The sequence below is a fragment of the Hypanus sabinus genome, chromosome 7, assembly GCF_030144855.1.
Source record: "Hypanus sabinus isolate sHypSab1 chromosome 7, sHypSab1.hap1, whole genome shotgun sequence".
Taxonomy (NCBI): domain Eukaryota; kingdom Metazoa; phylum Chordata; class Chondrichthyes; order Myliobatiformes; family Dasyatidae; genus Hypanus; species Hypanus sabinus.
Window position 1 is genome coordinate 170625211 of NC_082712.1, and position 14063 is coordinate 170639273.

Below are 14063 nucleotides of genomic sequence, written 5' to 3' on the forward strand. Positions count from 1 at the left end.
CTATATTCTCAGCATGAAGAGGCGGTTAAAGCATTGATAATCAACTTGGTAGGACAACAAGCGATGTTAGATAATAAATCACGCAGATAATGCAAAGAATAGAAACACAAATTATTGCAAAGCTGTGGGAAAGAAAAACCTGCAAGAGATAGGGAAGGGGGTGGGGTGGGAGGACTACATATCAAGGAGATCCAAAGAGAACAAAAGAGCTGATGAAGAATACCCTAGACATCTCCACTATCAAGACCCTACTTTAGGTAATTTCCCTAACTAGAATATCAGAGTGCCCTCTCCACCCCAATCCCAGGCTCACCCTCCTGCCTGTTGGCAGTACTATATCATGGACAGTTCCTCTGCTGAGAATATCATTTGCTGGTGTGCAACCCTGGGAGCAGTCTCCACAGCATAAAGTCCTTTGCTATCATGCTGCTGAAGATGAACTGGGCCAAATACCAATTTATCTCTGCATGCACCTACTGAATAAAGGTTTAATCGAGCAAGAGATGGTGAAGGTCTTGTTCGCTGAAGGGCAGTTCATTATGGCACCAAGAATTCAAGCTTGTTAACAATTTGACACAGAGAGAGTCTGCCTCACCACAGCCAGGCCACATTCAATGGACAGTTCCAGCAATAAGCTGCTTTGTCAAATAGTCAGGCACTCACTTGTTCCCAGCATTATCAGCCCAAAAGCAAAACACTACAGGTGCTGGAAACCTAAAATAAAACTAGAAAATGTGCAGTAAGATGGACAGCATTTGTAGGGAGAGAAATAGTTAACTTTTCAGATTATGAAAAGTCTGTGAAATAACTTTAAATTCTTTATATTTGGTCGTTACTTATTTAAATTATCCAAACATTGAATGTGTCCCATCTCTAGTAAAGTCTGTGTTTCCTTGTATCTTATCTCAAAGGAACATGGTTGATGTAGGGAATCTGTTCTTTTGATGTTTGGAAGTGACTTCTGATTTATCACTAGAATTGTCACAGCACAGCGGAAGCCTCTTGGCCCCATCCCATTCATCCTATCACTCAACTCGACAAGTTCCTATGATATTTCCCTTTTAAATTGTGGTTTGATTCTATGCTACCTTGTTAGCAGTGCATTTCAGGTCATAACCATTTCAGCATAAAAATATTTTTTCATGTCAGTGCTACTGTATCTTTTCCCTATTTTATTAAATTTGTGTACCCCATTCTTTTGACCATCAACAGGTGGGAACAGTTTCTCTTTAGTTAACCTATCTAAACTAGACATGTCTTGGAATACCTGTGTCTCATCTCCTCTTGATTTTCTTTGCCCCAAGTGCAGCAACTGCATCCTTGCTAGCCTAACCCTCTAGTCCTCATTTGTGGGGCCATAATGAAGTCTTTTTGGCAACTTCTTTAGAATATTCTGATATTTACCTTCCATTGCATGGAAACAAGCAATCTGGCCCACCACATAGATGTAGTGACTGGAATTGGTATGATACTCTTCGTGGCCTATCACCTTCAAGAAATTATGCTTGTCATTTTGCCTTTTGATCTACAAGAAGGCTGTTCAGTCCATTGAGTCTGTCAGCTCTCAGAGCAATCCCTTTCCCCCAGTTATTTCCTGTTCTCTTTCAGGTGCCCTTCCACTCCTTGATCTCCTATCACGGAGGTCCACTGTAACTTACAGTGGCCTGTTAGCCTACAAATCAGTACATCCTTGGGATATGGGAGGAAACTGGAGCATATGTGCAATTACTGTAAGAGCATGCAAACTCCACACAGACAGAATCAACCCCTGGCCTATAGATATACGAGATTGCAGCAAGTGCTGCACAACTCTAACTCACTATTTTCCTGCAAGCTCCTCAGAACCAACCAAGCCCCACTTTAAATATTTGTAAACTACAAGAAATTGCTGTAAAAGTAGGCTCCATGGTGATCTTATTGTCATGAAAAGTTTCTTATGAACAAATTGCATCCGAATCTTAGAGTTAGGGGTGAGGCTGGGTAGCAAAAAAAAGGGTTGAGTAACTCCATGAATCTCTATGAATTGGACAACATTATTGACTTCTTTCTTTCATTCCCATGAGATAGGACTTAATGTTCTAGTCCAAAGGTTTAAAATAGAAAGGAAAAGCTAATTTGTGGCGGTGAGTGAGACATTGGCTTCCAGCTCAAGCATATAGAAGCTGTTGCCTTGGAAACAGTAGAAGAGTTGTCATGTTACTTAATAAGTAATTCACAACCTGAACTTAAGATCGAGGGATGCAAGTTTAAATCCCAATATGATAGCTAAAGAATTTATATACAGTTCCGTAAATAATCTTTTATCAATAAACTTATATCAGTCATGGTACTATAACTATGAAAGTATCAGATTGTTACAATATTCCACCTGGAAGTACTGCCTCGCTTACTCTAATAGGGCACCATAATAGTCTAGCGGTTAGCACGATGCTACTACAACTTGGGGCGAAGGAGTTCAGAGTTCAATTCCAGTGCCGTCTGTAGGTTAATCAGTTATTGTAAATTGTCCTGTGATTAGGCGAGGATAAATGGCTGGCTGGGCCAGAAGGGTCAGTTCTGTGCTGTATCTCTAAATAAATAAACACAAATGTTTCCTGGCCTTTTGTTGAATCCTACAATGAATGAATGAGTATAAAACCAAAAAAAGCTATAGTTTTGGACACAGCTGCATCAACAACCACACCAAAAGTCTTAAAGCTACAAGTCTGCTGAGACTTTAGATTTAACTAATGAAGACAATTAGTTATTACTAATGAGAGGGACAGTTTCTGCTGAATTACCCTTGATTGCAGTGTTTTGAGCAATCAACTGATGGCACTAATTCCCTATACATCCCAAGAACAAAAAGTGGAAAGAAAGCCCAATGCACAGATTGCCTTCCAGCTGACAGTGTACTAATGAGATTCATATAGATCTGTAACATGGATAACTGTTATGACTGAAGAAATCATTTCAGTATCCTTCTGCAAGGGTGTCTGGCTCTTTTTTTTAAATAAGTGTAGTCCAGGTTATTAAAACACCTACCTAGCCACAATAGTTAGAGTCCAGGTGAGGAACTTTTTCTTTGTTAATTATTGTACTACAAGATCTTGAGAGACATGTAGATTCTTCATTCCCACGTTTCTGTGAAAGGTAAATTCAGTAGAGGTTTCACATCTTGACTGTAATGCACAACATCTGTAAAGAATAGGTTTGTAGTAGAGATGGAGCAGTGGAGGCTAAGGGGATATGTGGTAGAGGTTTATAAGGTTATCAGAGGCATAGATAGAGCAGACAAGCAGTGTGTTTTCTCAAGGGTAGAAAGGGCTAATACCAGAGGATGTGCATTTAAAGTGAAAGGGGGTAATTTTAAAGATGTGAGGGGCATCTTTTTTAAGAGATGTTATATAGGGACATGAATGTGAGGAAAATGCAAGGATATGGCCATTGTGTAGGCAGAAGAAATCACTTTGATTACCGATTGAATTGGTACAGAACAACATTGTGGGCTGAGCTGTACTATACTGTTCCATGTTCTTGTATATTTACTTATTTAGAGATACAGTGCAGATTCGGCCTAACAAGCCGCAGTGCCCAGCAACCCACCCTTTTTACAGTAGCCTTATCACAGGACAATTCACAACGACCAATTAATCTACTAACCAGACCGGAGCACCCGGAGAAAACCATGCAATCATGGGGAGAACATACAAACTCCTTACAGGTGGCACCAGAATTGAACTCTGAACTCCATCACCCTGAGCTGTAGTAGCATCATGCTACCATGACACGTTATGCTTACTGAGGTAGTAAGAAATTCTAGGAGAATTTCTTACTCATTGCTCTAGTCATTTGAGTTTGCTACTGTATATGTGGAAAAAAGTGCTCATGTTAAGAGTTACTGGATCGTGATGCCTGTTCTGTGAGTAGCTTTAGACTGAAATGTATACAGGTGTTGCACAGTTTACAGCTCATTTCATTCTGTAGACAGTGATTCACAAGAAGCTCTAGATTGCTCAACAAGACAATACAAAGATGTCCCTTTAGAACAGAGATAAGGAAGAATTTCTCTAGCTAGAGGTGGTGAATCTGGAATTTATTGCCACAGACAGCTGTGTGGAGGCCAAGACATTGGGTAAATTTAAAGCAGAGGTTGATAGGTTCTTGATTAATAAGGGTGTCAATGCAGACCAGACTTGATGGGCTTAAAGGCCTAATTCTGTTCCTATGTCTTTATGGCCTTATCTAGTTAGACACAAAGATTATTGCATGAAAAATAGTGCATTAGATGATATGAACATTCCTGGGTATCACATTGAGGTTACATTGCAGGGAAAGTATATTCAGCTGGCTCAAGGGAATGTTATAATGGAATCTGTTGTATTATCATTGTCCATCCTCCCCCAACCACCACTTCTTGATCATTTCTTCTCAGTCACTGTATGTACTGACTCTTCTGTGGCTAGCGTCACTTCATGTCTATACAATCGACCTATGAATATAAGTTATCTCATGTAATTATATTTATTGTGTTTTTATTATCGTGCTCTTTATCTTACTGTGTTTTTGTGCTACTTCATCAATTATTTTGTTCTTGTTTACACTTGTAAACCGGAAATGATTTTAAATGGTCTTGAATTTTGAATTAAAGGAATTTAGTATTTTAGAGTTTTATAGAATCTGACTGACAATGTTCAGAAGAGCCTGTGAGCTTTCTTTTCTTTCTTTTTCAATTTTTTTATTGATTTTCATATATACATATAAAAAAAACATAACATAATAATGAGTAAATTATGAATACAATAGACTTGAAGTCACGTTGATAATAAGATAACAATATCCTATTAAACATCAGCAGAAAAAAAAATACCTTAATCAATCAAGTCCATATGATTATATATGAAAAAAACAAAAATAACCATTAAAAGAAGAAAAAATTTGAAAATATGTGAAAAAAGTATATATTAAGAAAAATAAAACACTAAACTAAACTAACATGGGCAATAATAATAGTTTACAAGTATATGATAGTGTCAAAAAACTCCGGAACTCCATACCTGAACATGAATAAGCAGAAAGAAGGTCTGGAAAAGGCCAAATTAATTCATATGAAAATGTCGAATAAATGGTCTCCAAGTTTCTTCAAATTTAATTGATGAGTCAAAAATAGTGCTTCTAATTTTTTCCAGGCTCAGATAAGAAATAGTTTGAGAAAGCCACTGAAACGTGGTAGGAGGATTTACTTCTTTCCAATTTTGTAATATAGACCTTCTGGCCATTAATGTTACAAAAGCAATCATTCGTCTGATTGAAGGGGAAAACTGATTACCATCTTCATTTGGTATGCCAAAAATTGCAGTAATAAAATGAGGTTGTAAATCTATATTCCAAATTGAGGAAATAGTAGTAAATATGTCCTTCCAGTAATTATGTAAAGTGGGACATGACCAAAACATATAGGTCAATGAGGCCACTTCTGAATGATGTGAGCTTTTAAGACTCCTTGGCGGATTTTTTTTTGGGAAGGGCTCCAGCAGTAATGTTTACATGTTGAACCAAAGGCAGGGAAGTTATCCCCTGGAGTTCTGATCACTGGTTCCATTCACTGAATCTTTACTGCAGATTCTCATGATTCAAGGAAAGTCAAAGGAGAAAAATTCTGGTTTTAAGAAAAGCATGATCTCCAGAAACAATAGATACTCTTTGTATAATGTTGTGATGAGTCTCCTACCTCAGATTTACAGTATATGAAGAGAACTCTGTATATTGCAGGGACCTGCAATAATTTCCTTGCATGACCTTGATAAAATAAAGCACTACTATTCTTTTAATCAAATCCTTGGTGTCTGTGATATATCCTCCAGACTAGTAAGTCTAGTTAATGTCAGACTGTATCTTCAAATTCTGTTATGATCCCTCAAAATATAACGTGCTAATAAAGGTATTAAAAGTTTTACACTGAAACAAAATACACTGGTGATTATTGAAGAAAAATTAACTCTACACCATGAATGTTTTAAGGTTCAGAAGGAGACCAGAAGATTTTGAGATGTTTTCACAGAAAGAATACCTGCAAAGTGGGAAGGATTGCACAGTGTTCCTACATCATAGGAGAAAGGTTTTACAAGCATCAGAAGAGCTTTCCTGGCACTTTTATGTAGCCTCAATGGAACTTTAAGGCCCTTAACCCTGATTACATTAAAAGTTAATCATTCTTGGGAGAAATCTAGTCCACATTTCCTATTGTTAATTGAAAAGTATCTTCTGCCACTAGGAAAATTATTGGCGTTCTTTTATCTTTGTGGAATTTTTAAGTCAGGATTTTGAATGTTCCAAGAGTTAAGCATTTTGTGTCTTCTGTTGTAAATTTCTATATACTCTTTATAGTTGGGACGACCAGGAGGTAATGTAGCATCTAGTTTCCTACTTCTCAGCTGCAATGCATAAAAACTTAATTACGCCAACTCTCTGCTTTTGCTTCCCAAAGGAGTTCTTTTTGGGGAAAAGTAAAATCCAAGTACTTTGTAAGAAATCGAATGACAAAATAAAATGTTAATAAAATTATGTTGGAATCCTCATGTTCTATTGTGTTTGGCCATTGGAGACCAATGAGGCCATATATTTATTGCTTATATAACTTAATTTTTATAAATGGGTTAGTTAGCAAAGACAAAGTCCTCATTTTCTTAAGGTTAAAAGTCAGAAGCAATGTTAAAGAGCATATCTTTTTCTTTCTTTGTTGAAGAAATGCAAGGTTTATTTCTGGGTTGTATGTTGGTTTGACCTGCTAGTTAGCAGATGATTCCTCCTGTAATGCAAAACTCAAGTTAAACCTTTGCTTTTCCTGCCACCAAGCTGTAAACAATAATTCAGAATCGGTCCTACACCAATGAATATTCACTATATAAAGAACAGTATCTGTTAGAAATCTGAAACAGCTAGTAGTTGTTCAGTGAAGATGTGGGCAAATTGCATTTCAGATGTTTGAGGTAATGTTTCACCTGGACTGTATACACCAGGTTTGTGGCAAAAAAATCACAACAGCGTCTCTTCCACCTCAGGCGGCTGAAGAAGTTCGCATGAGCGCCCAAATCCTCAAGACCGAAAGGGCCACCATGAGAGTATCCTGACTGGCTGTATCACCACCTGGTACGGGAACTGCACCAACCTTGATCGCTGGGCACCGCAGGGAGTGATACAGACAGCCCAGCACATCTGTGGGTGTGAACTTGCCTCCATTGAGGACATTTACAACAGCAGGTGTGTAAAGAAGGCCTGGAAGATCATTAGGGACACCGACCATAAATTGTTTCAGCTGCTTCCATCTGGCAAACGGTACCATGGCATTAAAGCCAGAACCAACAGGCTACAGGACAGCTTCTTTATACAAGCCAGTAGACTTTTAAATTCAGTTGTCTGTACATTGTGATGGAGTCACAATGCACAGACTTTTACTCCCTCATGTTGTGAGATGGATGTAAAATTTAAATAAATTCAATTCAATGTGCAAAGCCCAGATAGCTGGACACTGTACTTCATTAGAAATAGATATATTTATTGGCCCCAGGACACAAGTTCTGAGATATTAGCACAAAAACAAAAGCACCAGTTGCTGAAAAATTTTGTAAAATCAGCAGAACCTGTTGGAGATTTTTAGCTGATCATAAGATGACAAAGAAGATAAAAAGTTAAGTATTCATTAGCAACTTAATGCCAAATGCTAGACCACATCGCGAATATTGTACATAGTCCTGGTCATCACACCATAAGAAATATGTAATTGCACTGGACAGAGAAGGAAAGAGTGCAGAGGACTTTACATATGGCAAGAGATTGGATAGGTTGGACGTATTCTCGGGAGCAGGGGTTCTGAATCTGGGGTCCACAGACCCCCTCAGATAATGGTAAGGGTCCATGGTGTAATAAAGGTTAGGAACTTTTATTCTAGAGAAAACCAGGTTACCCAAATTTAAAAAAAAAACAAATCTTACCTGCCAAGATCACCAGATAAAAGTATGTTAGATTATGAGAGACATAGATAGTCAACATCTTTTACCCATGGTACATCTATCAAAACAAAGAAGGTACAGTTTTAAGATGAAAGGTAGGAAATTAAAAGGATTTTAGGGGAAAGTTTTTCACATAGAACATAGCTGATGTATAGAATGCACTGCCAGAGGAGGTGAGGAAATCAGACAAAATGCTATACTTCAGAGGCTTCTACTCAAATACTTAAATAGGCAAGGCGTAGAAAGATACAACCCTAATACAGGTAAATGGGGTTAGTGAATAAGGCAAAAGGTGTTGGCAAGGATGTGATGGCCAAATGATTCCTTCTGTGTAACTGAATGACTTTATTAGCCCACATCTTTGGAGAGAGAAACAAAATTAACATTTCTGATTAAATGCTTCATCCAAACTGATGTTTATCATGTTAAACGATTTGATCTGTTTGACACCTTCACTCCAATCCCCTCCATAAAGGAAGATTAAAACATGACTGATTTATCTTGTATTTTGAAAATGCAAGTCTTCATAAAGTAGTGATAATATTAAATATTTTAATCTTGCATGATATAGGCAGTGTTATGAGTTATTACCTCAATAAATTGAGGCATTGAGGTCAAAAGCAGGGATGGTGAACTTGTTTAAAGGGCACAGCTGGAGAACTGCCTTCAAATTTTGGTTACCAAATTCCAGGAATGTTTTGGAAGGGGCACAGACATGGTTCCAGGGCTGAGGATTTTCAGCTGTAAGCTTAGCCCAGGAAAAGTGAGGTTGACACAAAGAATATTGAGCGGAGGCTACACATCTATATAAGGTTCTAATGGTTAGATACGGAATGAAATAAGGAAGTTGTTCTCATCAATGGGTGGTCCAGAAAATGCAGATTTATATATTCTGGACAAAAAATCAAGGAGATGAGACAAAAATCATTTCTCATGTGGAGTGTAGTTGAGATCAGGAATTCTCTGTCCCAGAGGAGATAGAAGCAAAAGCTGTGTATTCATTTAGGAAAGAGAAGTGCATTCAAGAAAATAATTTACACCTACTACAAATTGTCACCTGTTACAGCGGCACTTTAATATCTTAATAGTAAGTTAAATTCCAGATTTTATTTGATAACTAGAGCACAGTAAAACATAATCCAGGTGTATATAATCATCCTCCAATATGTGATCTTTAGTTTGAAATTTATAGGGTTTTGGGTTCTGTCAGAATCAAATTGCAATTTTTGCAGCAACATTGCATCTGTCTAACCTGTATGGGCCTCCACTGCAGCATTGACATGCAAACGGGGGGGGGGGGGGGGGGTGAGAAATGTGCTTCACTGGTGTGAACTTCATGACTTCTTTCAGAGCATGTAACTGCAATTAAGATATCCTAAAGCATTCCTACATATAAATTAAAATTATTTTTATATTTCAACTGGTTTTGATGCATGACAATGGATAAGCCAGGGTATGTCAGGCCAGTGAGCCCTACATCAGTGGTGGGAAAGTTATTGGAAGGAATTCTGAGGGGTAGGATTTATTTTCATTTGGAAGTACAATGACTGATTATGGATTTATGCAGGGGGAAATAATGTCTCAGGAATTTGAGATTTTTTGAGGTGGTTCGTAAGAGGATTAATAAGGATAGGGCAGTAAACATGTCTACGGGGACATTAATGACATGATTCCACATAGGCTGACCTAGAGATTAGAACATATGAGATCCAGAGTGATCTATCAAATTAGATGCAGAATTGGGTTAATGGCAGGTGGCAGTGGAGGATTTATATTTTTCTTATTGGAGGACTAACCAATGGTGTACTTCAAAGATCAGTTCTGACTTTTTGCTGTTATGTCAAATATATAAATAACTTGGATGGGAATGTAGGTGATTTGAAAAGTAGGTTTGTAGATGACACCAATATTGGTGATATAATGGACAATGATGGAGTTTGTCTAAGGTTACGACAGGATAGAGTTTAGCTGGGAAAGTGGGCAAGGGAATGGCAGATAGACACTCAGACGAGTGTAAAGTGATGCATTTTGGGATGTTAAGCCAGGGTAGATCATACACAGCAAATGGCTGGGTGATATTGCTGAATGGAGAGGCCTTGGAATACAAGTACAGAGATCCCTGAAAATGTCAGCACAGGTAACCAGGGTGGTGACAGGTATGGTGCACTTTCCTTCATCAGCCATCAGTCAAGAGTTGGGGATATTATTTTACAGTTGTACAAATCGTTGGTTAGGCAGCACTTGGGAGTATTGTGTATCGTCGCAATACTCCCAAGTGCTACAAGGATGTGATTAAGCTAGGGAGAGGATGCAGAAAAGATTCACCAAGATATTGCTTAGATTGGAGGGTTAGAGTTACAAACAAGATTGGAGGCAATGGGTGTATCTTCTCTGGGGTAAAGGAGGCTGAGAGGAGTCATGACAGTGGTACATAATTATGAGAGGAATGGGTAGAGTGGATAGCTAATGCCTGTTTCCATAGGTTTAAGGGAGTGGTTTTATAGCAGATCTGAGAGAAATTTTTCACACACAGCTATTTGTGTCTGGGACTAGGTGCTGGAGTAGAGGCCATAACATCTTTTAAGATGCATCTGGAATGATAATTGAATGAGCAGGGAATAGAGAGGTATTGAATTAATGCAGGATTTGTGCAGATAGGCATTATGGTGGAATGTAGATGTGGTGGGTCGAGGGCCTGTTTCTATGTCATACAGTTCAATAACAAAAAAGATAAATGATTTAGAACTAGTTTTAGATCTTCTTGTTTACATCTCTATTTCATCTTTTTTTTTCTTTTGTTACTTTGAGTTATTAAAGTATCTTGATGTTTACATCCTTCCTTCCTTATATATAATTACACTAAATACCTTAATATCACTGCCATACTAATTTGAATCCTCGTTAAATATCTTTTTCTTTTATAACTTTGCCTTCTATGTCAAAATTTAACCACAGGGAGATCTCTGTGGAACTGCTATTCTTTTTAAGACAAAGTGTTTCCTCACTTACGGAAAGTGTAATGAATCTTTTTTTTTGTTGCTACAGATAAAAGCGAAAAACTATGACAAAGTCGAAAAGGTAAGCTAAAGGTTTTAGTTTTTATCCCACTAACGCACTAGAAGGAAAGGAGCCAGATATACTTTATGGTTAGTTGGTCACTGCAAGCTAACATGTTCGCTTAATAATTTAGTTTTTACATCTTGGTGAACACCTTATCTTAAAATGTACTTGGCCTTAAGCATGTGAACCAAATCCCTTTATTTTTTACATAGATGAGTAACTTCCTTGTATAGTGCCTATAAAAAGTATTGGGAGTTTTCATGTTTCATTGTATTACAACATTGAATCGCAGTGGATTTAATTTGACTTTTTTGACACTGATCAACAGAAAAAGACTCATGTCAAAGTGTTGACAAATCTCTACAAAGTGATAAAAATTAATTACAAATATCAAACACAAAATAATTGATTAAGTATTCACCCCCTTCAAGTCAGTATTTAGCATAAACACATTTAGCAGCATTTATAGCCTGGAGTCTGTGTGGATAGGTCTCTATCAGCTTTGCACATCTGGACACTGCAATTTTTCCCCATTCTTCTTTACAGAACTGCTCAAGCTCTGTCAGATTTCATGGTGATTGTGAGTGAACAACCCTTTTCAAATTCAACATCAAATTCTCATTTGGATTGAGGTCTGGACTCAGACTTGGCTACTTCAGGACATTAACTTTGTTATTTTTAAGGCACTCCTGTGAAGCTTTGGCTTTATGCTTGGGATCATTGTCTTGCTGGAAAACAAATCTTCTCCCAAATCAGTTCTCTTGCAGTCTACATCAGATTTTCCTCCACGTTTTCCCTGTATTTTGCTGCATTCATTTTACCCCTTATCTTCACAAACCTTCCAGGGCCTGCTGCAGTGAAACATCCAGAGCACAATGCAATCACCACCATGCTTCACGGTAGGAATGATGTTTGGCTTACGCGAGACATAGCTTTTAGTCTGAAGGCCAAAAAGCTCAAATTTGGTTTCATCAGACCATAGAACCCTCTTCCAGCTGACTTCAGAGTCTCCCACATCCCTTCTGGCAAAGTCTAGCTGAGATTTCATCTGAATTTTTTTCAATGGTGTCTTTCTCTTTGCCACTCTCCCATAAAGCTGTGTGTGGTGAAACACCCAGGCAACAGTTGTTATATGCACACTCTCAGCCACTGAAGCTGGTACCTCCTCCAGAGTTGTCATCTCAGCCACTGAAGCTGGTACCTCCTCCAGTGTTGTCATAGGTCTCTTAGTTGCCTCTCTCACTAGTCCCTTTCTTGCACGGTCACTCAGTTTTTGAGGATGGCCTACTCTACACAGGTTTACAGCTGTGCCATATTCTTTCCATTTCTTGATGATTGACTTAACTGGGATATTCAAGGAATATAGACAATAGGTGCAGAAGTAGACCATTCGGCCCTTCGAACCTGCACCGCCATTCTGAGATCATGGCTAATCACCTACTATCAATACCCAGTTCCTGCCTTGTCCCCATATCCCTTGATTCCCCTATCCATAAGATACCTATCTAGCTCCTTCTTGAAAGCATCCAGAGAATTGGCCTCCACTGCCTTCTGAGGCAGTGCATTCCACACCCCCACAACTCTCTGGGAGAAGAAGAATATCCAAGGGATATTCAGTGACTTGGAAATTTTGTATCCATCTCCTGACTTTTCAATATCCTGTTTTCTGAGTTACTTCTGTCTTCATGGTGTAGTTTTTGGCAGGATACTGACTCACCAGCAGTTGGATCTTCCAGATGCAGGTGTATTCTTACTACAAGGAATTGAAACATCTTGACTGCACACAGCTGATCTCCAAAAACTGATCTCCATTTACTAATTATGTGACTGGACTTGTAAAGGTCTGTTCACTCATGATCCCCATGCAATCTGACAAAGCTTGAGCAGTTTTGTAAAGAAGAATGGGGAAAAATTGCAGCGTCCAGTTGTGTAAAGCTGATAAGAGACTTATCCACACAGACTCAAGGCTGTAATTGCTGCCAAAGGAGCATCTACCAAGTACTGATGAAGGGGTTGAGTAATAATGCAATCAATTATTTATTAATAATTGTAATAAATTAATAACAATTTGTAAAAATTTGTTTTCATTTTGAGTCATTTCTGTTGATGAGTGTCAAAAAAGCCAAATTAAATCCACTGTGATTCAATGTTGCAAAGCATTAAGCACGAAAGCTTTGGGGGGGGGGGGGTGAATACTTTTTATAGGCACAGTATGTCACCATATACAACCCTGAGATTCATTTTCCTGTGGGCAAACCCAATGAATCCATAATCGAATAATAACCATAATAGAATCAGTGAAAGACCACATCAACACGGGCATTCGTCCAGTTTGCAAAAGACAATAAACTGCAAATAGAAAAAGAAAGTAATTATTAATTAATTAATTATTTAATAGATAGATAGATAAATAAGCAAGCAATGAATATTAAGAACATGAGGTGAAGAGTCAATGAAGGTGAGTCCATAGTTTGTGGGAACATTTTAGTGATGGATTGAGTGAAGTTATCCCCTCTGGTTCAAGAGCCTGATGGTTGAGATGTAATAACTGTTCCTGAACCTGCTGGTGCGGATCCTGAGGCTCCTGTACTTCCTTCCTGATGGTAGCAACAAGAAGAGATCATGACCTGGGTGCTGGGGTTGACAAGATAAACATAAATTATATCCATTTTTTTTTATTTTAAAAAAACCCTTAAGAACAAAAAAAAACAAAATTCATTTTAGTGCAAAGTGATCAGGGAAGGGTGAGAAGAAGCTTGAATGGACTGTCAGCACTGGAATGAAATTAAATGCTTTTGAGTTTTACATTCGATGTATCAAGTACACAGACCTTTGTTCAATAAAGTTGAGCTCCTAGCAGGAAGTGTAGCCTTGCAATATTTGCTCTATAAACAGAGATGTCTGGAGTTCTAAGGAGAACTAGCCACAGCACCTAGTGGTCACGGGATAACTTACGGTCTAAAGAATAGGAAGAAATATGTCTTAAAATTTTCCTCATTCAAAAATTTCTAATTT

The 14063-nt window shown here is 38.1% G+C and overlaps 1 protein-coding gene across 2 annotated transcripts in view; it reads left to right on the top strand.

Moving 5' to 3' along the window:
- cstf3 (cleavage stimulation factor, 3' pre-RNA, subunit 3) overlaps positions 1–14063 on the top strand; it is a 106986-nt gene that overhangs the window by 71356 nt on the left and 21567 nt on the right. Inside the window, exons 1-2 of one of the 2 annotated variants that reach the window (XM_059976097.1) lie at positions 7124–7239; positions 11034–11066. Coding sequence is in view for 1 of the 2 variants with exons in the window: in XM_059976096.1 (XP_059832079.1) it covers positions 11034–11066 (33 nt within the window). In the remaining variant the exon portion in view is untranslated. Of the gene's footprint in view, positions 1–7123; positions 7240–11033; positions 11067–14063 lie in introns of those variants that run through there. The other variant, XM_059976096.1, reaches the window with a different exon arrangement.